Here is a 24,057-nt window from a genome sequence, read left to right as displayed (position 1 = left end):
TCATGAACTCATATATATATATATAAACAAACCCCAAAAACTGATGCAAGAAAACAGACAAACAGTTACATATGATTCACAAAACTCACTAAAATTCATCCACAACTTGCAGGATCTCAGTCATGAAGCTGCACAAATCTCATCCTGATACAAGAATCCCCTGGACACTGTCCATTTATATGGATACACCTTAAAATTGGAATGGTTGGTGATATTAACTTCCTGTTTGTGGCACATTAGTATATGGGAGGGGGAAAACTTTAAGATGGGTGGTAACCATTATATTCATACATTTCACACATTTTTATTTCCATATAAATGGCCCACCCTGTATATTGCAGGATGTTGGACTGTGGAAAGAGGGGAAGTCTATGATTATTTTTTATTTGGAGACAACATGAAAGTATTTACCTTCCCCTCAAACAACTAACACTTTTCTGGCTCTAACCCTTGAGACTCCTTCAAAAGTTGCATATATCACATGATACCACAAAATATCCTTCACTTGACCTTTGAGACGCCTCACCTGACCTTCTAGAAATAGCTACATTGTGCTTGTCTAATGTTAAAAAGTAATAGTTAAACAATCAGAACTTGCATCAGAAACCAATCAGAAACCACCAGGCTAAATTTCCGTGTACCAACCCAAAATGAAGTACAATATAATTTATCAGTTACTGAGAGAAGTGTGAAGCTGGTCTTCATGGAAGCGTTGTGAGGCAGTTTAGTAAAGTAGGAGGACACTCGCCTGATCAAAGCAATGATTTTCAGAAAGCTGAAAAGTGGAAGATATAGAGTCTATTTTTGGGAGAAAGATGAGCAGGGCTTTTTAAATTTAAAGAAGGTGTCATGTTTTGTCTAGCTACTCACTCTCCCATTACCCAGTTCTCCCTCTATTACTTAAAACTACAAAGCTTGGAGAGTGAAGGCCAAGCCCAGGCTTCATATCAGATATGTCAGCTACATCTTCTCAAACTGCTGCTAATAAAATGTCATTAGAAAGCTCAACACACTTGCAGGTGAATGTTAACTGCTATTTCTGCTATGCTATGTTAGCTAGAACTGGGCTGTGTGCTAGCACATAGGCAGAACATATACAAATGCTAAAGGGTTAAACAACAAAAACAAACCCTAGCTGACTATCCTGAATGCAAACAATCTGAATATGAGAAATATGCTCCTCCATTCACAAAACAGCTCCTTTTTTGCTAATGTTAGCTTAGCTCCTTTTGGGCAGTAAAAATAAATGTATGCAATGTCACAATTATTACTTCTTTTGTTGCAAACTGTAAAAAAATCACTTGCACATAAATTGTAATCTATTTCATTCTAGTCGATATTCTCCGTAGCAGAGCTGATAAATAAACACTCGGAGACAATTTGGGACAAAGGCATTTAATGAAGTGGTCCAGTCATTCAAAATATCAAAATATTACACAAGTTTTTAAGTCTATGTTTGGACTAATTATTTTAAATATTTTTGTAGGTAGTGTACATCAGGCAAAACCAGGAATAGAACAGAATATCAATTTAACATCAATGGAGTTTTGTACTTATACATTTTAGGAAAATATAAAAGCTATAGCATTTTGAGTATTGATTAATTTTAAGATAAAGTAGCTAAAAGTGTATATACATATACATATATATGTATATATATATATATATATATATATATATATATAAAATACTGAAGCACAGAACATAAATCAGAGTTTAAAAGTAGTGCAACAAAAGCAAAGTAGTATATTTTCATTTTTACACCAACACACAATGGATGCCTACCCACTCTCTCTCTCTCTCACGCACACACACACACACACACACAAACAACCAAACGCAATGTTTCTTTACAGGTAATTTGAATCCTCCTCCTTCTGCAAACTTTAGATTGATTTACTCCTCCTCTTTTTCTGTATTCTGTTTCTTGGGGACCTGGAAAATGGGATCAGACATGTAACAGTGTATCAGTATAATACAATAAAGCAATAAACCCACGCGGACATGGGGAGAACACACCAACTCCTCACAGACAGTCACCCGGAGCGAGAATTGAACCCACAACCTCCAGGCCCCTGAAGCTATGCGACTGCGACACTACCTGCTGCACCACCGTGCCGCCCTTCTGTCTAAACTCAGTGATTTTATTCAGCTAATGTCATGTGCATCAGTTTTTGCCAAGTTTCAGCTTCTATTCTCAGAGTGTAATGAAAGGCATACCTTTGACGTCCCTACATTTTTTTGTGTGCGCCGACCCTCTGTTCTTTCTCTGCATGGAGGTCTGTCATGAAGAAAATTTATAGACAACTGTAAGGTGTACAGAAAATGCTCCAGTAGATAAAAGCATTTCAATGATAGGCAAGGAAAATGTAGATATTGATTTAATGATATTGCTCAGAGTTCAACACATTTTTTTCATATTTATTACTTCATTTTGATGAATAACTAAGTAAATCTGTCCTGTGTATGACATATATACCCCACTGAAACAAAGATATGATGACTGGTTATGGGGGGGGGGAAGAAAAAAAAAAAAAAAAGCACATGTATGGAGTATGGAGAGGCACAGATACTGAACTTGGATGTGAACGCTTATTTCACATTCAGAAATGCAGTAATTTTGCTGTGACTAAATGGTCACTGGCTTGGTAGAGGAGGTTAACCAACCATATATTTACCCTAAAGCCCCAGCTGGGCTCTTATGGCCATCACTTAGGTCTGTGTTGGAAGGGTGATTCTCTGTGGCCCTCCCTCGCTGACTCCTGCTCCTCCCCTGCAGCTCCACATTAGTGTTCTTTGCAGACGAGGCAAGGCTCAGGAAGGGAGAGCGCCTCCATGGGTCTGTATCAGAACTGCAGCTCTGCCATCCCTGAAGAGTTGGCCCCAGGAACTCCTCATCAGGGTCCGCTGTAGAGCACTCATATCATTATTATGGAAATTTAAGCCATCTTACAGACACTACCATACAGTATCTACAAACATTGGACACTTTAGCTGACAAGCCATGCCAGCATTGTGCAATGTGGAAGATTTGTAATGCATCATGTACTATGTGAATTTAAAAAAATGATTAAAGTAAGATACTGATTAAGCTGTGGTGCGGTTACACAGCTACTGTGCCATTTGTATCAGATGTTTATTTTCCCTGCACTCTGAATCCTTAGATTTTTACTGCAGCCTCCCCCTTGAGCTTATAAAGACAATGGGACGTCTCTATTGTTAGAATATTATGGATTGGTCATTTGAAAATTTATGTGGTATATAGATTTGTATTTTTTTAATATCCTAGCCAAATCTTTACCAATAGAAATGAAGCCACCATGCTGCAAAGTTAAAGGACAGCATGCGTAACCCTTGAGACATATGTAGCACCATTATATCTTTTCAAACTGCTGCTAAAACAATGTCACTGGAGCTCAACCTTGATGGAAAACAGTCATTTCCCAGTTCTATTATATTACCTAGAAGAATCTAGCATTGCATGCAGTGTCCCCCTGGTAGATTTAGGTGGCATAATATCAAACTCTGCTAGTTACGCATCCTCCTCCTAGTTTTTTGCAAAGTAATGTTTTTCTGTCCTTAAATGTGAATATATTTGAATATCAGACAAACAAGGGGATTTCCGACCCCATTTGACAGCCCTATTGTGTGTTACATTTGTGCCAACTCACCTTGGTGTCTCACTCTCCTCTGCCTCTCTGGAGAGTCCCTCCCACACATTTCTTGGGGAGATTGGAGGGGTTTCCACAGAGAAGAATCATCACCTTGGTACGTCAATACAGGACGAAGGTCACACTTATCCTAAGTAACCACAAATAAGGGAAAAGTCAACACACTGAAAATCATGGTCGAACTAACTACACGTCAACATTTTTACATACTGGCAAAATAATCTAAGGGTATGCACAAATCTTTAGTACGTATGTTTTTTGTAACCATCTTTCATGTCTTCCTAGATTAGACGAAATGTAAGCGGCTGAAATACCTGGTGATGAAATAAAACATTCTCCTCCAGAGCCACGCCACAGAACTCACAGGGAATGACAACTTCCCCGTCTAGTGGGCTGGATGGTGGACTGTAGGAGAGTGGAGAGACAGAGTGAGGGAGGTTTGGTGGGCTGGGAGTTCGGGGAAGGATAATATGACCGGCTCCTTGGCTGAAGGAGTCTTCATACTGTATTGATGAAGCCTGCTTGCTGAAGGAAGCGATGGCTGAAGCTGGGCTGCATCCGGTCTAGGAAGTACAGAAAACATGCAGAAACCAAAACAGTCAGTCAAGCGTTTCTGTGAGAATTGAGTGAAAATGTGAAGATGTGAAATCACATCTATAAAATTTAGAGTGCTACAAGTTTTATTTAAGAAAGTTACAACAACAGGCTGTGATAGGGAGAAAAATACAAAGGTGAAGTTCTAATATATTGACAGGAAAACGTAGGAAAATGCTTGAAGCCTAATCTAATAAGACTTTGCCCACATACCAAACACATGGCCTCAGTTTTGTCGTTTAGGGAACTTTCACTGACGTATTGTTGGGGTCAATAAGTTTCATTGTTTAAGCATCACCATCCTTATTTATTTATAGTTATGTGACCTTGCGTTTTTTTTTTTAAGTTTTAAGTCTAAACCAAGCAGATTTATAAAATCTAAAAAAACCATTAAAAATTAAAAAAAACATACAATTTATAAAATCATCATATCAAAAGGTCTAATCATCAAAAAACTGTGTCTAAACCTTTAACTTACAGCCATTGCAGCAGGGATGGACACACATTTGTTTAAATATTTGAGTCCAATAGTAATGCTGACAAAATGATTATACAGACCAGCATTAAAAAGGAAACCACACAGAAATATGATGAGAAGAGATAAGCGAAGGCTTGGCTCTGACCTGGTGTAAAATGAGGTCCTCCTCTGGAAAGAGCTCTTCACAGAACTCACAAGGCAGCATAATGTCTGAGGCAGGACTGTGAGCCAGAGCATTGCTAGTGTTAGAGGGGGCATTATTACAGTGCGTATTGTTATTAGTGGTGGAGGACAGCTGGGAGTTGAGGGTGCTTCGAGCAGATTCCCTGGCCAGGCGGTGGTCCCAGACGTCAGTCCATATACCCCCCTGAGTCCCCAGGTCATCGTGATCTCCGTCACTCTGCAGGCTGAGGGCCAGCAAGTAGTCCAGACCAGAGGAGTCGTAGTCTGGCAGCTGACCCAGAGGCCAAAGCAGGCTGTTGTTGTTGGTCTCCAGCTCTGCTTCCTGATCCAACACTGAGGAAATGAGCACATTCATACAGCCTATGTTTCAGTGCACCATAAAACACCCAAAGACATCCTGATAGAATAAAAAGCCTTTAATCCATTTTCTCCAACAAGGAGAACAGCACTGTTAATCAGCGGATTGTCTGAATAATTCCTACGACTTCGTCAGGCAGAGTCAGACAAGCATACAGATATTACACTAATATTTGTCTGTCATATATATATTAATTAGGATGTTATTAACATGCACTGCTTCATCAGTGATGTTGTAAATTTTATTTTCTCTGGGGACTATGATGTGCCAACACATTAGTTTGCTAAAGCCTGGCCCACACTACAGGACAATCAGGCCGATTTGCTCCTCTTGACAATTAGCAAGACGTCTCCCGATATTAGGGTGATCATAAACGATTTCCTTCCCTGATTCTCCTGTAGTGTAGGGAGTCCATAACCCAGGCTTCACTCCTCTGATCTTCTCCCAGTGTAGTTCAGGCCCACCCTGATTGTGAATGGTAAATATGTAACAATATTTATTACTCAAAACTCTGAAGCGTGGGATGGAAGCCCATTCTCAGGTGTGAAAAATCTTTGAAAAACGATAACGTGTGTGGGGTGTCTCTTGTTTTAATCATTGGTTAGGATTTTGAAAATCCTGTAGTGTGGACCAGCAATAAGATAATACTTTAAGGTCTAATAAACACCAAGCAAAGCAGTTTGATGGCTTTTATTGACACCATTATCTCCACTAACTTAAGATATCCTTAAAAATGAATAGCTGGCTGCATACTGCAATATTTTACATTTTCAAAATTATGACGTTGTGTGTCAAATTTCCTTTCTGTGTCTAAGTACAAAGCAAAAAAAATGAGGTCATTAACATTCACATTTAAGAGAGCCACAGGAAGGGGGCGATGTGGCTAGGGTGGATGACTGGTGATGTCACTCTGAAAAAGGGTGGGGAAAAGAAACAAAACCAAAAAAAAAAAAAAAAACAAGCTCAGTAGCACTGATTTCGATATAAAAGCACGAGGAAGACAAAACACTGCAAAGACCCTTTGACCACTTTTATCCTGACAGATATGAGGCTTATCCACCCGCCCATACCCCCAAAATAATACCACCTTAATATTATGAGACAATGCACATCTCAAGCTGGCATGCACTTGAAATTTGTTGTCGAAAAATGTAATGATCTTAAATATGAGCAATAGTGTCAGGTTTTGCAGCCCTGTATTTCTCTCTAAATACTTTCATAGCATAAATTTGCAGAGTTCCCAAAACGCAGCCTAATAAATACCCAAGTCATGATTTCACTGTCTGAACACTGCGTCCTAAAATGGTTAAGAGAGCACTCGAATACATGTCCAATGTTTTTAAATACTGTGAAATCAAATTCTCTCTCTCACTTTCATATTCAGCCAAGCCAGACTGGTACTTACAGCGGGCAAATTCGTTGTTCCTTGGCGCTGCGTTCCTCCTGGATCCTGCCCCTATTGGTCCTTTGGTGCTATTGTGCAGTCTGCCCTCTAGTGGCCGTGGTGGACCCCTGCGGTCTGTTGACCCTGGGCTGTTGTTGTTATGGCTCCTCTCCTGGGTCCTCAGCAGGTTGTGGATGGGTTGCGTTTCAAACCAAGCTCCAGGTGACTGGGACACTGTCCGTCTCTCCTGCGGAGGGGTCAGACTTCCACACAAGGCTGGGTGGATATCCTTCTCTCGCAGCATAACGTTGCACTTGCAGATTGGGCAGGGTTCTGTGCGGGTCCCACAGTAGTCCTCGTGCTCTCTGGCCTGGCAGAAGGCCACCTCTATGTCACAGTACTGACATACCACCAGCCGCTGACTGCACTCTGAACTCTGAAAACATAGTGATTATCACATTCTGATCATAGCAGAGGGTGTTTCTGGATTAGGAAATGAGGTGCAAGTATACAGGGCTGAGGGGAAGGTATACAGGACTGATAAGTATACGTACCTGATGGGTCTCCATGCGACTTTTTTCAATCTTCAGACCACATTTGCACTGCACCTATATAAAAGGCATAAAAATCACTAATTTGCCATATACCCTGTGTGTGCTCCTGCCTTGCGCCCAATGATTCCGGGTAGGCTCCTGACCCACCGTGACCCTGAACTGGATAAGCGTTCCAGACAATAATATTATTTTATGTTTAAACTTGTTACACAGGTTTTGAAGTTAATTATAATCAACTGGGGTCAATTTTCTCTGGTCCATACACCAAAGTCTGTGCCAAGGTGTCAAACCATATAATACCCATCAGTCGCATCACTGGTAATATGTTGGCAATTTAGTGCCATAATTTAAATACTCACCAACTTACTGAGGTGCTTTTCTTTGCAGGATATCTCAAATTATTTTGAAGCCTCTGATATTAAATTTTGGAAGTAAGTTTTGGAAAGTGCTGCTAGCACCAAGATATAAGAATGTAGTAGGTTGACATTGTCCATACAATGATACTTTGTACTCACTGGAGCTTTACCAACATTGGGTTTTTAAAAACATTACTTTTACTGCTTAAATAAATTCAATGATTTCACGTGAGGATCAGTTTTGAAACAAACATCACAAAACATTGGATGAATTGATATGTCAGCATTAATCTGTCCAATCCAATTAGTTATACCTGGGAATGCTCCTGCTCCTTATGTTGCAGCAGATCAGCACGAGGAACTGGCTCTTGGCATACATCACACAGGGCAATGTTCCTGCGGCAGTGAATCTCATGTGTGGTAAAGTTGGCTTCTGGAATGTCATGCTTGCTAAAGGGTGGACAGGATAAAAGAATGAAAACCAGGAAGGCAGAACAATAGTGTAGATCAGGGGAGGGGACCTGAGGGTTAGAGACCCTCAACATTTGGAGATATCCCTGCTACAGCGAAACCTAGCAATCAACTATTGAATCTTTTTTCATGAGCAGGGAAATCACCAAATTAAACAAGAATCCGGTCATCCAGGGCCTGAGATCCCCCCCCCCCCCCCGGAATTCATGATTAAATGCTTAGGGAGGGTGAAAGGAAAATGAAACTTCTCACCAGTTAGTGCAAAGCTGGGTATTTTCCTCAGCCATAATCTGCATGGTAGGAGAAATAAAACAAAGCAAGTTTATCAAGTCTTAAAATATCTTTTTTAACCTTTTAAACCTAATATATTTTATTGCCAACACATACAATCAAAATTAACAAACTAAAGCATGTCCCCATTTAAATTTTTTATTCTTGAGTGTTCTTGCTGTTTTACCATGGCATAAATATTAAATGACAGTACACCATAGTGAAGTTTTAAAGAATACACAAATGACGTTAGTTCAAGTGTTGATTATCATGAATCAGACTGTGCTAAACTTACTGCTGCTTAAATTTTGTAGGTGTCATGATGTCTCAGTGTACCTTGAGCTTAGCTGTAATAAATAGCTGCAGGTGGGGCTTGGCTGGCCCAATATTTGAACTGAAAAGGCAGGGCCAGCAGTTACCAGGTATCCATTTAATATTTAGCAATGTAGTAGTAATATTGATATTTGTATTTGTGTTCAGCAATAAGGGGGAAAAAAATACACCCCATACTGTCAAACACTTGGGCAAATTCAGCAGAGGTGCATACACTGCAGAGATAAGTATTTAGTTGTACCCATATTATGTACAATCTGTTGAGAAAAGCCCACAGAATGGGACACATCGGAGAAGACACCCATCAGCCTAATATCACCATACCTCATGTAAAGGTTTGACCTAGGGGGGAGGCAAACTATTAAAGCCCCCTCCTGTCATCAATTAATCCCTTTAAATCTCATATCTGTTCATTGAAATTACATACATTTTTAAGTTAGCCTACTTCCGAATACAGTCGCCACCTCTTCCACCCAAACCTCCATCACTCATCTGCAGTCAAAAGCCGTGCCCCGCATTTTGACGGGATTGGTTTCTTGGGTTAAACAGTGGCTGTCTGATTTAGAAATGCCCATCCGTGGCGTTGACTGCTTTATTTCACTCATGACACGTCTTCAAACAAAGTAAACAACCTGAATGTCTGTGGAGGAGGCCTGTAATAGCCCTCATTTCAGAAACTGTCCACCCAGTATTCAACTCTACTTTATTTATCCATTTATTTTTATTTGTTTACAGATGAATTCATTCAGCAGAAGAGAGTACTTGGGTTTGACGTTTATTCCTCGCTAACCCCGAGTGTCCCTCAGCTCTTTGGTGTTACGTTTCCTAAGGAATGATGATAAGGGAGAGATAATGTTACCACATATTTACTCAAAACATCTCAGGGCTTACCTTGTATTTTTTTTAAAGTCACTGGAACAAGCGTCGAATCCTAAACCTAGAAAAAAGAAACGTTAAATCAACAGGCGGGTTATTTCAAGCAATTGATTGAAAGCTTTTCTCTGCATAAGTAGATTCGTCGTTCGCCATTGGAAACAGCGCACAGCTAACGTTAAGGCAGACAGCTCATACTCGGCCACTCACTGTGACAGTACACTGCAGAAACGCTGTAAATACTTATGAGACAGTAGCTTATCTTTAAACTCTAAAATCAGATTTCTAAAACGTATTAGTTCTGCTTTCGTTTACGCGAACGAAGCAACAGTGTCGGAGGAAAAACCCGACTATTTTTCTCCCTTTTTTCTTTTTATTTCAAAGTAAAAGCCCCTCTGTTTCCAACGCCTCCAGCGCCAAAACTCCACAACTGACATGCCTTCAATAAATATTATGCGTGCCAAGAATTTAATAAAGTATAGGAACGTATTAATAAGAAGTGGAACAATATATATATTTATATTATGATTGCTCTTGTGTTAAGGATCCTCTGAATAAAGTCTATGCAGCCTGCTTTCACTTGGAGGATGTAGCTGATGGAGCCTTTGTGTCCTTCATTTAAACACAGTGCACTGCTCATGTACGACACAGAGGAACAAATATATTAAACCTTTAAGACTGGTGTTAGTCTTAAAATGTAATTAGATGTTCCATTAGTCGCGCATTGAGAGTATGGCACCCTTCCCCAATTAACGGGGCCATGAACCGCCTACCACTGCACAGAAATTTGACTGACACGTCAAATGACCAATCACAAGTCTGCAATTTTGGCATGCCGTGTAGAAGAAGGCAGATAGCCAATCAGAATGCAACTGGCAGAATCCTAACAGGGAGACCAAAATAATCACGGGAAAATATCAGACTCTCCATTAACTTGTGGGCGGAGCGCCTGTGGCTGATGCTATATGGGACAGAACAGTAGCCCATCTGTGCCTATAGTGTAAGGACTTTTCATTTGGAAACGAAGCAACGGAGCCAGATTATATATGGTCCCAGTGGTTCAGCGCCATCTACTGGATACGTTTTTATTCCCGTAACCAACAACAGGGAGTCGGACGTCGTGTAATGTTTCATTTATTTCCACAATAAAAATTCAGCGCTGTTATATGAGTCTGATAACGTGATAAAGCGATATGGTGGTATCAGATCGCTCAGACCTCGTCGAACATATTATGGTAGGATTCAAATATCGACACATGGTACCGTTATGGACACGTTATATAATTTAAATGTGAACTGAATTCACAGCGTAACAGAGGCCAAACGCGAGAGTTGTGGCTGTGTGTAAAGAATTTATTTACCCTTACCTAGCGAACCAGGCTTAAACTGTCTTGTTTCTATTTTCCGGTCCGCCTTAAATTTCCATCAGTTTACATTAACGTTATATTTAACAGTGCCTAAGAGACCGTTTCTTTTTCGAATTTTCCAACGTTCCACCTTAAATAGCGTAACATTACCTAGTCTTGCTCTAATGCAAAGTTTAATATCTCGTTCCATCATAAATGGTGTAGGTTATCCCTACATTCTCGCGCCCGAGGCTGAAGTTGCTGCCTTAGTTGCATTTTCCATCCCACGTTAAATGAAGCAGCAGTTTTACTGTAGCGCCCCAGGAATAGTTTCAACTCGCTTTCCCCAGTTCCATCTTAAATAACGCAGTAGTTTCATTGTAAATGCACAAGAAAGATTTTCCAATCCAATTACACGTCCCACCTTAAATGGAGCAATCGGTACCTCGGAGGCAGCTTTCTTTTTCCAATCTCCCGTTCATTAATGCAAAGGCTGCATAATTTAAGGTGGAACGGAGAATTAGAATAAGAGGCTGGATAAAACCTGATCTTCATGGCCAAGCTCTCACCATGCAGGCATGAGTCAGGAGAACAGCACGACGAAGAGCTAGGTCATGCAGAGTGTGTATGTTAGAATTGTTCTTTTTTACCGAAGAGAAGCGCTCACTTTCATTTCTCTCCTCGCCGTAGCCAGGTCACATGCTCGCTCGGGAATAATAATAATGGCTGCACAGGAACCGTCCCCACCATCTTCACTGGAAGGCAACAAACCTGGCTTCCCGAGGAAAATCCTCGCCAACAAGCTTGAGGACAAGCATTTGTGCAACATCTGTCAAAAGATCCTCAGGAGGCCGTTTCAAGCGCAATGCGGACACCGTTTCTGTTCATATTGTTTCAACAAAACAGTGAGGTAAGCGTCACTTTCCATACAGCGAACAGCCGTCGAGATTTACAATTAGCTTCCTATCAATACTGTGAGACTGTCATACACCTGACTGGCCCTGCCTCACGCAACAAAAGATGGACATTGTTCTGGCCGGTCCCTTTGTGTCATTTTTCCTCACATTTTTTGGGGAATCGTATCAGGGACTAAAGCTGTTGTCTGTCAGCCACAAGACAAACAATAGACTGTTGGGGTGTAGCTGGCTGGCCAGGCTGGCTGAGCTATATCGTGCTCTGTTGCCAGCCAGATTAGATCTGTGTTAGGCACTGAGACTAATCAATTGTCCTAAAAGCACAAAATGGCATTAGTGATTCCATGCTTGGGCTGCCATTTGTAACTCCTAAAATTGAGCTGTATTTTAATTTCACATGGAATTTAAGACAACATGCAACTAAACATTCAAAACCTAAACATATCTAGCCCTAAGGGTGGCTGATATGACAAAATTATAATACTCCTTCACACTACAAATTTGTATTACTTGTGTCTCAGTCTTTTCACCTACGGACTCGATGCATTAGTGCTTCTCCATATAAAACTGTTATTAAAAATTTGTATTCAGTATTAAACAGCTCAAAATTTAAATAACAATTAACATGTATATAATCTTTTTGGGGCTAAATATATGTTTACAATACACTTTTCTGAGCACAATAACTGCTGTAATATTCTTGGTATTTTTTGTCTCTGGACTAATATATCATCTTTTTTACAAGATTTCTATAAAAACGCTTAGATTAATAATGGAGCTGATGTCATCATAAAGGATTGTTTTTATCATAGAACTGGCAAATGTAGAAATAGAGAATTTCTAAAGAGATTCGAAGCATTGCTCTTTTCTTTTTTTGTGGGACTGATAATTCACTTTCACTTTGTATATTCCATGCTATGTATCAAGGAGGGTGTTGTATTTAAATTAGAAACTATGAAAACAAGTTGAAAATGTCTTATCATTTATGAGAAAATTATAACTGGCCTTAATATGAATTTAATCTGAAACATGCACAAGTTTGCTGGGTTGATATTATATGTGCAGTTTATTTTTTCTTTTCAGTAACGGTCCTCAGAAATGCAGTGCCTGTATAAAGGAAGATATATTTGAGGAACCGACATCGATTCTAAAACAAGGCTGTGTAAGTTGCCGTCAAATTGTCGTTAAGGTCAAAGTTTTCCTGGTCTTTTTTAGATTTACTGAGTTGGTTATTTGAAATTTGTTTTAGTTTATTTATAATTTTTAACCGGTATAACATTTGTAAAAACATTCTTATAAAGGCTTTATAAATGCTAAAATATGGTAAAATATGTTATTGATCAGGTCACTCACAACTTAAAAATCAATATTAAAAGGCTTGAAAACAAAGGCAAAAAGGGCCCCAGGGACCTCTTACTTGCCAAATCGTGATCCCACACTCATCTCTACTGTAAACATCAGATTTTGCTGGGTACTCCATCTGTCAGATATAGAATATATTCATATCCGTCACATATATCTGTTTACGGTATCCTTTTGTATTGTGTTATAACTGTTAAAGATTTTTTTATAAATGTTTACATTTATAAACTGCTTATGAATTTTGTAATCTTGTAAGCTACTGTGTGAACATGTGTTTACATAAGGCGGGTGGAATTATTAATTGTTAATTCTTGTTTTGAATGTGACACACATCCTATAGAAGAATATGACTTTACATTCCTCCAGGCTTTTCCTGATAATGCTGCCAAAAGAGAAGTTGAAGCTCTTGAAGCTGTTTGTATCAATGAAGGATGCAGTTGGACAGGCACTATCAAAGAATACGAGGTATACATCAGTTTTTCTTTAGCAGTTGAATTATGATCTTTGTAGGATTTATTTAAAAATGGCATTAATTGCCACTTTCTTTCATTCTTGTGTATAATGTTTCTGGCAGTGGAATTTACACATGCAAGAAGTTTCAGTGCTACAACTTTCAGAGGAAAATAAAAATGCCTTGTGGATGAAGTGTGTTGTAAATCAGCTGTTGATCATTTCATACCATCCTCCTACAAACTGATTTACAGAGTTTTGGAACAAAAACCTTCATTGTCGTGTGTTTTTATTCCAACTTAGGCCACTCATGAAGGACAGTGTGATTTTATGATCATTCCATGTCCCTCCTGCAAAGAGCTCTTAAGAGCCAATGAACTTGAGCGACACAATGAGAGAGAATGTCCCGAGAGAACACTAAACTGCAAATACTGCAAAGAACCCTTTCACTTCAAAAATATTAAGGTAAGAACATTTTTTGTGGTGCAGACAAATGTGACTATTTTAAAAGAACTTTGCTCACTTGCATTAAGAGAGGTTTTCTATTAAATGTGAGCACGGTCTGTGTAGTTATGGTTAGGTCTGTTGCAAAAGTAATGTATTGGGGTGCGTTCACTGAGCTAAGGCAAATTTACAAAAGCACTTGTCCTATACTACCAGTAATGTTTGTTTAATTGTGTTCAAGCTGTGTCTATTGTTCACTGACAGTTTTAGTATCGTCCGCAACAGATGAAGGTGGTTGCTTTTTGTTAGGTTTTTACTTTAAAACAGAGTAGTCTAGAGATGAACTATCACTAAGTGTTGATATTTGGTGAGTAAAAAATGATTACCTTGCTTTTATAGGCTCATGATGAGATTTGTCCGAAATACCCTATGATTTGCGAAGGCTGTGCAAAGAAAAAAATTCCCAGAGAGAAGGTAATTCATTCTGAGATTAATCGTATCTTTAATTAGAGCTGGACCATGTGGCCAAAATTTATATCACAGTATATTTATAAATTTTGGTCAATACGATAGAATTACGATATTGATATGAACAATGAAAACTGCCAAGAACTGAAACCTACATGATATCATCATCATCAGACATAAACATCTTGGTTTTGTCAGTATGAATATTTTTAAACTAAGAAACTTGAGTGCAATGAACTGATGGCAGTGCCCTGTAACGACCATCAGCCAGTGACAGATGCTGTTAATAATTTTCAATAAATTGTAAATGTGTGTAAAAATCATATAACTGTTATTGAAACATTTTATATTGTGATGTATACTGATAGTGAATTATTGTCCAGCCCTATCTTTAGTGCTCTCTTGGTCCAAATATTTGAATATAATTTCCCTTATTTTCATTACGTTCTTGGTAACGTGTTTTTGCTGTTCTTTGCCTTCTCAAGTATGTGGACCACATTAAGCTGTGTACCAAATTTCGAACACCCTGCAGATTTCATGTTGTTGGCTGTGACATGTCTGTGAGTAAACCTTTACGCTGGTCCCATTCATTCCTCATACTTAATTCACAATAGTCACTCAGATGACTTCCATTTGCCTGCAGGTGGAAAAGGAGAAGATCCACGACCATGAGCGGGCATGTTCTTATGAGCACCTGAACCTCTTGCTGCACTTCATCATGGGTATCAAGGTGAACCTGGAGAGTCTGCAGCCCCAGAGCCTGGAGCTGGCCAGCCACAAGATCCAGGAGCTGCACCAGTCTCTTCGCGAGCTGGAGCTGAAGATGGGTCAGCTGAGTGCGGTTGCTCCCGTGCAGGGGGCCTGTGCACCACCCCCACCTCCGCCGCCCACCCTGGCCACCTCATTCACCCCTCTGCCCACCACAGTTGGAGCTGCCCTGGAGCTGCAGCTTCACAGTGAGAAGACCAAGGTGGCTGAGCTGAGCCGCCGCTGCCAGGAGCTGGAGCTGAAAGTGGGCACCTTTGAGAACATTGTCTGTGTGCTGAACCGTGAGATGGAGCGCTCCGCCACCACCATGGAGGCCTACAACCGCCAGCACAGGCTTGACCAGGACAAGATAGAGATACTCAACAACAAGGTGAAAACCACTGATTGGTACTGGATCTGATCCAGATCTTTTAGAATACACTGAAGCAAGGCAAACTTATTTTCATGGCATTTATAATGTGATCCCAGGATATTTGAATTCAAATCAAATTCTATTTTGCTTTTTGTTCACCACTGCCCAAAGTTAATAGGTGGTGTTAAAGTCTGTACCATGGAATTAGTTTAAAGTAGCCATGTGTAATGTCTGTAGTGGCAGCAGTGCATACACATTGTATAAGCAGAAATTATAATGCCTTTGTAAGGTGTGTAACAACTAGGGATGTCCAAATCCGATTTCCAATATCAGTTTCGGGCCAATTACAAAAATCGGCTTTATTGAGCTCGATCTTAAGTCAGATCCTCTAGGTGGCAAGCTCACACGCCCTCCTCCTCCTGTAACACTCTTTGTAAATGTCATTGTGATCTGACTCTGAGGTAGGCTTATTTGAATAATTATAATGTACTTAAAGTGTGCACAGTGTTACAGTACTATCTAGGAAAATATAAGCATCGGATTGGGACTTAGCATTGGCAGATACTCCGTTCGGGAACAGGGGCAAAAAACGTGATCGGGACATCACCTGATAATTAACTTAGTTAATAGTTTTTCACTTGTTCTGATATCGTTGGCTAAGTACATTGAATTAACTGCTAAACAAATCTAGATCATACAATACTATTTGCTCGTATGAGTATAAATACACATTTGTCATTGTTTTTTCCTTTGCCTTTGATGTTCCATGTTTGACTGTATACACTGAAGCATCACTAGATTAGGAACCCTTACCTTGTGTCTACACACTTTGTCCATTTAATCAGCTCCACTGACCAAAGGAACTCTTTGTAGTTCTACAAAGTCCTGGCTTATTGAAGAGCAGGGTGAAATGGGGATAAGAAAGTTTACAGATAAATGGGTGGAATACAGTCTGTAATTGTAGAACTACAAAGTGCTCCTGTGTGGTCAGTATCGCTGAGAGAGAAGGACAGTGAGTGTAGATACATGGTAGGGGTTCCTAATCCAGAGACCGTTCAGTGTATATATGGCTTTGACTTATATCCCTCAAGGTCCGTCAGCTGGAAAGGACAGTGGGTCTAAGGGATCTCTCCATCGTGGAGATGGAGGGGAAGATGAGAGAAATGTCTGCGGCCACATACGATGGTGTTTTTGTATGGAAGATCTCAGATTTCTCGAAGAAGAGGCAGGATGCTGTAGCAGGACGGGCCCCGGCCATGTTCTCTCCTGGTAAAGACGCAACAAAGTGTCCTGTTTTCTACTCCATTATGAAAGAGCCAAGTCTGTGCTGTTTTCAGTTAAACTATGCTTCTAATTTTTGCAGCGTTTTACACAAGCAAATATGGCTACAAGATGTGTTTGCGCATCTATCTGAACGGGGATGGAACGGGGCGTGGCACTCACTTGTCTCTGTTCTTCGTGGTGATGAGGGGACACAGTGATGCCTTGCTCAAGTGGCCTTTTAACCAAAAGGTACTCAGTGGGGTCTGTGGATTAAATATCTTTTCTTTTAAATGTATTAAAAGGTTCTGTTTGACTTGAGCCTGTTTTAGTAAACATTTCATACTCCTTGAATGAGTGAAACCTCTTGTCTTTTCAGACCAAACTTGTACATGAGGAAACTGGGCAAAACAAGAAACTTAGACTAAAACAAGGAAATATAGTACAGTGCACTATGTTTTAGTCGTCAGAGAAAATGAGATTTAAAAAGCTTTCTGAACAGTACATTTATATAATGTTTAAAAAACAAATAAATAATAAATAAAAAGATAATAAATAAAAATCCTGCCCTATATTGATATTCTGGTGGCCGTCCAGTATTATTGGAGATTACCATCCAGTGCATAGATTTATCAGTTAATAAATACTCCATGTTAAATAAAGTGTGCTGTTGATTTTTGATCAAGGAAAGAATCTGGAAACAAACTTATTTCTTCACATTAGTTCACAACACATCTGCTTTCAAAATTTCATTTGATGTTTTTTGTGTTTATTGTAATAAATTGTATATATTATTTATACAAGCATCACTCTTAAGAAGATTTATTTTAAATAATACTAATTTTAGGTGGCAGATATTTGACTATGTAATATTGAATCCTAAAAAAAATACAACAGATACTGTCTCTCACTGGAAAGGCATAAGCTTAGCTATGTATGGACATGTTTCAAAGACACAGATGACAAATATGTGCAGTGGAAGCTGTTTGTGTCCTCATTCTTTTAGCTGAATGGGTATTCACATGTGCCTCGATAAGAGAGAGAAATCTCGATTTCAAGCTAAGATCGCGTGGTATGACAGTCATTATGTATACTGTTGTACAGGAACAAAGACGCCCTGTCATTGATGTGAAGCACATCAGCACCCCCTTGTGGAGCAGTCCCTAAATGAGTGATCATGTGAGAAATGGCACCCATTATGACTGCAAGGGAATATGTTTTTATGTGGCTGACTTGTGAGCCAGGTTCACTGCAAATTTATGTTCCATTACACACTGATAGGAAGAGTGGGAAAAATAAAATATCCAGTGAAGTTCATGTGTTTAATTCTCACGGTACATGCTCCTTTAAGGGTGGTTAGCTTTGCATGGATAGCTTCTCATACTTGCTCCAAATCAGGATTTTCATATGAAATATTCAGTTGACAAGCAGAGAATTTAATAGAATGGTCATTGTCTGAAATAATTGTCTAGCATTTGAAGCATGGTCATTGCTGTATCTGCAGGTCACTCTTATGCTGTTGGACCAGAACAACAGAGAACACATCATTGATGCCTTCCGGCCAGACATCTCCTCCTCCTCCTTCCAGAGACCCGTCAGCGACATGAACATCGCCAGCGGCTGCCCGCTCTTCTGCCCGCTCTCTAAACTGGACTCCAAGAACTCCTACATCCGTGACGACACCATCTTCATCAAGGCCATAGTGGACCTCACTGGCCTTTAGTGGTGTAAGATGTCTGTGTGCCTCCATGCTGCCTCGCGTGCTCCTCCAGGCTGCGCTGGTTGTTCTGCAGTACAGTTCTGAGGCCTGGGTCCTCTACGAGAGCTCTGCCGGTGGGCCTGCGTGCCCCCAAAATGACTCCCATTCCCAGGGCATTGTTACTCTGGGATATACATTGCTCTACATTATGTTGCCAACCAAAATTGTACCTGGAGTTTGTGCAGTTTTACTGTAAAATAGTTGCCCTTTGGGAACTGTCTCTTTCTCCCCTATAGCGGGATAGCTGTCAGCAGTGATTGTAATGTAACTATTGATGCCTGTGCCATAGATGTTGGCACTCTGCCTTTTATAGAGATTGAGAGAAGAATTTACTCACAGGATAGAAGTCATTTCATTTTCAAGCGCTTTTGCTTATGACGTGGCCAGTATCTTTGGGGCTTTTTTTTTGTTTTGTTTTTCTTTTTTTCCCCCTCTTTCCTTTTTAGTTTCAGTGTTTGAACTATTTGCGAGTGAATATGTTTTGCATAGACAGACGTGGAGTTTCAATAACAATTAATGAAGCTGACGAATTCTTTTGCAAATATATAGTTACTCCCCCCCCCGAAGCCCCCTGCTTTATATACTATCTAACCGTTGCTTTGAGCATATGCATTGAGCCTTCTTACATTCCCTCTTTGCATTGTGTGCCTCTGATATCTCAAGTCCTGTGTTCATTGGTACTTATCTGTAGTGGTGGACATTGCTTGAATTCCATGAAGTCCAAAGCGCAGAATTTGGGTTTTCGAACCTGCTAGGTGTTTGAGCAGTGTGTGTGTGTGTGTGTGTGGAGGTCTTGATTGTTTTTTTTCTTTTTCTTTGTTTTTTTTTCCTTTGTTTATTTTTCCTTCTCCTTCCTTTCCATTTTGGTGTCCTTTGCTGTATTAGTTTGCATGTTGGATCTGTGGAAGATACATTCAAGTTAGCAAAAGACCAGGTTTGCACTTTGAACCTGAGAAGTGAAGGCAGTTTCATCCTAACTCCCTGTCAGAGGAAAAAAAACAAAAACAAAAAGAAAAAATGCTTGATTTCCACCTCTCATGCCTCAGTGTAACCGATCACCTCACTATGAGCAGATACGGTCATCCCATCCGCAAGGCACCTGGGGGTCTGTGACACCTCTACTGGCAACGTTTAGCCTAAACTGAGTGGAGAAGTAGACTAGGACTGATAATCTCGTGATTTCTTGTGGTGTAGAAGGGCTGATGTTGAATTGTACTTTGATGTTTTCTCGTTCTGAGTGTTCTATCGATATTGTGCTGCTTTGGGCAAAACTGACTATTGGCATTCAAAATACGAGATACTTTGTTAACTAGAAATAGCCAGTCGGGCTTTGATAATTCTTAGTCACTCCTGTTTTGTCTCTATCCTTGAAGGATATTTTATGGGTTTTGGACTCTGTAAACGTGCTAGAAATATGTGGTTGTTAAAGGAGCTGTGTTGTGTAAAGTATCATCATAAATTGTTAAAACATAATGAACGAATGAAATCACTAATCTGCATTAGTAACCGTAGCTCCTGTAGTCTCTGGCGACCGCGGCTCGTTGTAAAACAAGTACGGCTCTGGCTTTCTTTACGCGGTTACCAATGCCACGATGCACTTAACAAGACTATGGATGAACGGAACAAGCCGTGAATCTTCACACATGAGACGTTTTAGTTTGTACTGTGGACGGCAGGGGCAGAGTCAGTTACTAATCCTACCTGTAGCACCTTTAAGCCATCTCAAGATTTGGATAGGTTCCGAAAAAAAGATGGCCCAACCTCTTTTCCTACTCGCAAACACCTCAAGAGAAGCCGTAGTCTTTTTGGGAACCATCACAGAGAGCATTGATTCCATCTATACAGTGCATGACTCTTCCATCCTAAGGGCTTACAGTACGTCTTCCATATGAGGTTTCCGGTCTGATTGTTTTCTTAGATGGAGTCTGAGACGCTTTTATAAAGAAGTTGCCTTCATGCTAACAAAGCAGACCCAGCCTATTTTCAAACCAGTTCCGACAGACATTGAAACGTCTCTGTGCATGAGATGTTTCAATAAAGAGAGAAGAAAACCCCACATATTGTAAAGTATGGGTTTACTCCGTAGACCGACACTTTATTTGTATTGCTTTTACTTTCTTTTACCTGTCGAAATGCAGTATATGACGGTTATAAATGTGAGTGTGTTATATTGCTTATTTAAGTATAAATAGATATACTATTATACAGTGCACACAGTTGTTTATGACTGATGTATGCTGTGCATATAACAAATATTAATTATATATCTAATACATTCTATTAAGTAATAATATATGTACTATTTCCTGTTGGGATGGTTTCAAAATGTGTTTGGGCGCTTCTTTTCGGGCTTTAGCAAGTTCTCCTCCACTTGGTGTCATCTTTTTTCCGAGGAAACGAGTCTTTGAAAGATCTGCTGGTTCTTCTCTCCCTCAAGGAGCTGCATACTTCATTTGGCAGTCAAGGTTTTCTCTAGCTTGCTCTTTTTTGGCCCAGTGAGATTTCCACGCTTTTGTAAATAGGTCTACAGATGTGACGTGCCTCTGTAGCATAGCTTATAAAGACACATACTCTATACAGGCTAGCTTAAGCGTCCATTGCATGCTGCAAGCGTGATGTATTGTGAGCCATTTATATGAAGCTTTGGAGTTCTTCAGAAGAATAACCTATATTACAACACTTTTTTTTATTTTCCTTTTGGATTGGCATTACATTTCTATTCATTTCTTGTTGTAATGCATATTAGTACACTACAGTTTTAGCTTGTGCAATTATACAAGTGTCCTTCCTATTGTTTGAGTGTGAAATCTACTTTGTGTTCACTCTGAATGGAGTTAGATTTTCAAAGAAAAACAAAAAAACAAAAGGAAAAAAAAAACATGGCTAGGCATTGCTAGACACACTACATTTGCAGAAGTTCGCCTACAGCCATTGAAAATAAAATGTGACTGACATTGTTAATGACTTTGAATAAACACACACTAAAGTAACAGTATTTTCTTAAGTTTTTACATTTGAATCGAAGCTCACTAAAATTATTTCTTTATCCTGGAATGATCTCTCTTCAACTTAATATTTGTGTACTTTTTTATTTCTGAGGTGGCATTTAATACATTGTGTTGGCATTTAAGAGATTTCTAACTTTGTAAGACTTTCTCATGGTTTTGCAGTGCCATAACCTTTCTAAAGCTGTTCTACAGAGGTAGAAGTGTGACTGATGGGAAACATTACAGATAACTGCCAAAAGCAGTGGTGAATGATATGCCAAGGAAGGAACCATGATTCTTTTTCTCCCTTTGTCATGGTTTAATCTTCTATGACATCTTCAATAAATGCATTTCTGGCCTCACTGTAGAGAGTTGGCTGTGTTTTTGCTGCTGGTGGTCAACCATTTCAATGCAAGGCCCTGTAATGAGATTTCATTTGTGTTCAGTGTGGGATTTTGAAACAGTGTAAAGGGACTGCTGCTATTGTCAGGTTATGCCCTGAATTTAAAAAAAAAAAATAGTTCTGAAACTGAATATATGTATATTTTCTCTGTGGATAGAACCCCTTCCGAACTAAATGTGATGTATCTTTATTGAGACAAAAGAATATAATAAGCCTGGCCCTTTTAGTAACACAGTTCAGCTGCTGATGAAATAAAACATTTAACCTCAGCAGGCTTAGTGACAACACACTCTCAACCAAATTAAGTAACAAAACCCTTCTTCTTCATGCTAGCAAACACTTTCCAAATGATTCTGACACAAAATGGGGAGGATCTCAGTTTATAAGCTTTCACTTTAAATTTTCCACAGAAATGCAAATTTTGGATTGGTGCAAAGTAAATGTATAGAATAATGATGTAGGATGCATTTGTAATGGTGCCATGAGCTAAAGTCCAGACCTTTTACTTAACTATATGCTTTTATCTAAAGTGTGCAAGAGCTTCTAGATTTATTTGCTGAAACAGTGTTTATTTTCTCCAATGTTAAAATCAAATAATAAACAGAAGGTGTGCATTAACAGTGGCAGGGAGTAGGGTTAGTTCTGTAGCAGTCCTTTTACTTTGAAAATCAACAAAAATAATGCAAGCGTAGGAGTGTTTAAACTCCTGCATATGACTGCGTTTATAAAGTAATGTTAGAAAGTCACCAGCACATTGAACTCTGGATATAATCAGCCTGGTATTTTTCCCCCATACAATATTCATTTGTGTGCTGTGGTCTTGTGTGCTCTAGTTTTACAAGTTAGTGAAAGAAGACATACTTAGAAAAGTATAGGAAAACACATGAATGTGCTCACAAAACCGACAGCCCAGGGTTCCTCACCAATCAAAACCTTGGAGATAGCCTAGTTCAGTAGTGCCAATCATGCAGCCCCATTGCAGCCCTCGAGATAATTAAACAATCCAGTTCATCTTCTAGACCATAATTGGATTTGGGTGTAATAATGATGGGCGGCACAGTGGGGCAACAGGTAGTGTTGCTGTTACAGCTCCAGGGTCCTGGTTTCAAGCCTCAGTGTTTGGTGTGTTCTCCCTGTGTCTTCTTGGTAAAGTTCTTTAAGCTCTACTTCCGATAAGGGAACTGAAGATTTGTTCAACCTTAAAATATAATGGCATTTGCAAACATTTATTGGAACATACTGGCCCTGAATATATAACAGTGCATTGCTTTGAGGTTTGCTATACATTATTGAGTAAAATATGACACAGCAAACAGAAAATGCTGGTTACATGGATGTTTAATTTTCCTTTTGGGTTTGCACATGGTGGTCAGTGAGACCTAGTGGGAAACCTCATCAAGATACTTTTAACATTAAATGTGCTTACCACCTGATTGGGTAAGCAAACCAAGCTAATCTGGATGTGTGTGTCTGGCAGAAGACAAATTTAAAAGTAAAATATGGCATCCTTAACCATACATAATACCATCAAACTTGTTTAATTCTAGTCTGCTTTTGTAGGTACCTTTCAGATAATGAACTGTTTGACTCACTTCGCACTGGTCTCAGTGCCTCATTAGCAAAATGTGGTCTCCACTACACTTCTAAAAACGTCACTTGTTTTTGCTTCCTCTTTTATTGGTTAAACATGTTTTTTCTCAAGTTACCACAGGATGGCACTGGTGGCATGGAGCAAAGCTCAATGTCCAAGTGCTGGATTCTCACCCACTCACTCCTCCAGGAAGGTACAGGAAGACAGAGAGTCCAGAATGGGTCTCCGGTGGACTGATGGCTTTCACAGAGCATGAGACGTTCACTGTGTCCAGTATGGGGCTTTTCTCTCTGAGTGGGAGATGAAGAGTAGATCTCCATCTGAGGGTCAGTTTAGATTGGCTTGTGACTCATTCACTCATACATTCATTAACTCAGTCACTGCACTCATGCTCACATTCCTTAACTTGCATTTAACAAAACGCTCGA

The 24,057-nt window shown here is 39.7% G+C and overlaps 2 protein-coding genes across 5 annotated transcripts; one reads left to right on the top strand and one right to left on the bottom strand.

The window, feature by feature from the left end:
- Window positions 1–1,396: 1,396 nt before the first annotated feature.
- LOC136678025 (TRAF-type zinc finger domain-containing protein 1-like) lies at window positions 1,397–11,692 on the bottom strand. Of its 3 annotated transcripts, none has more exons than XM_066655781.1 (12): window positions 11,539–11,692; window positions 9,544–9,589; window positions 8,302–8,339; window positions 7,893–8,028; window positions 7,223–7,276; window positions 6,690–7,104; window positions 4,889–5,259; window positions 3,986–4,234; window positions 3,672–3,801; window positions 2,679–2,907; window positions 2,221–2,281; window positions 1,397–1,935 (listed from the first exon to the last, which is right to left on the bottom strand). In XM_066655781.1, exons 3-12 carry the CDS (start codon window positions 8,334–8,336, stop codon window positions 1,897–1,899), a joined length of 1,719 nt encoding a protein of 572 aa, XP_066511878.1. In that variant the 5' UTR covers window positions 8,337–8,339; window positions 9,544–9,589; window positions 11,539–11,692; the 3' UTR covers window positions 1,397–1,896. The 3 variants fall into 3 exon arrangements, with proteins under 3 accessions (XP_066511878.1, XP_066511879.1, XP_066511880.1); XM_066655782.1 differs by having other exon boundaries at window positions 11,522–11,543; XM_066655783.1 differs by lacking the exon at window positions 11,539–11,692 and adding an exon at window positions 9,736–9,765.
- Window positions 10,522–21,989, top strand: LOC136678024 (TNF receptor-associated factor 2-like). 2 transcript variants are annotated; one of them, XM_066655780.1, is made up of 11 exons: window positions 10,522–10,760; window positions 11,562–11,781; window positions 12,869–12,947; window positions 13,514–13,612; window positions 13,901–14,062; window positions 14,441–14,515; window positions 14,995–15,069; window positions 15,153–15,647; window positions 16,721–16,898; window positions 16,993–17,141; window positions 18,394–21,989. In XM_066655780.1, exons 2-11 carry the CDS (start codon window positions 11,594–11,596, stop codon window positions 18,610–18,612), a joined length of 1,719 nt encoding a protein of 572 aa, XP_066511877.1. In that variant the 5' UTR covers window positions 10,522–10,760; window positions 11,562–11,593; the 3' UTR covers window positions 18,613–21,989. The 2 variants fall into 2 exon arrangements, with proteins under 2 accessions (XP_066511877.1, XP_066511876.1); XM_066655779.1 differs by lacking the exon at window positions 10,522–10,760 and having other exon boundaries at window positions 11,471–11,781.
- Window positions 21,990–24,057: the final 2,068 nt, after the last annotated feature.

The sequence above is a fragment of the Hoplias malabaricus genome, chromosome Y (genome assembly GCF_029633855.1).
Source record: "Hoplias malabaricus isolate fHopMal1 chromosome Y, fHopMal1.hap1, whole genome shotgun sequence".
Lineage (NCBI taxonomy): Eukaryota > Metazoa > Chordata > Actinopteri > Characiformes > Erythrinidae > Hoplias > Hoplias malabaricus.
This window is presented reverse-complemented; position numbering and strand designations above follow the sequence as displayed.

What these genes read in the sequence shown, in the direction of transcription:
- LOC136678024 (XM_066655779.1), top strand. Translation starts at nt 11,486, where the DNA reads ATGCAGAGTGTGTATGTTAGAATTGTTCTTTTTTACCGAAGAGAAGCG. An exon ending in CGATTCTAAAACAAGGCTGT is followed by an intron (nt 12,948 to 13,513) that starts GTAAGTTGCCGT and finishes ACATTCCTCCAG; the next exon opens with GCTTTTCCTGATAATGCTGC. An exon ending in TTGTTGGCTGTGACATGTCT is followed by an intron (nt 15,070 to 15,152) that starts GTGAGTAAACCT and finishes ATTTGCCTGCAG; the next exon opens with GTGGAAAAGGAGAAGATCCA.
- LOC136678025 (XM_066655781.1), bottom strand. Translation starts at nt 8,336, where the DNA reads ATGGCTGAGGAAAATACCCAGCTTTGCACTAACTG. An exon ending in AGGAGCAGGAGCATTCCCAG is followed by an intron (nt 7,277 to 7,892) that starts GTATAACTAATT and finishes CCTTTTATATAG; the next exon opens with GTGCAGTGCAAATGTGGTCT. An exon ending in AGCCCAGCTGGGGCTTTAGG is followed by an intron (nt 2,282 to 2,678) that starts GTAAATATATGG and finishes TCTTCATGACAG; the next exon opens with ACCTCCATGCAGAGAAAGAA.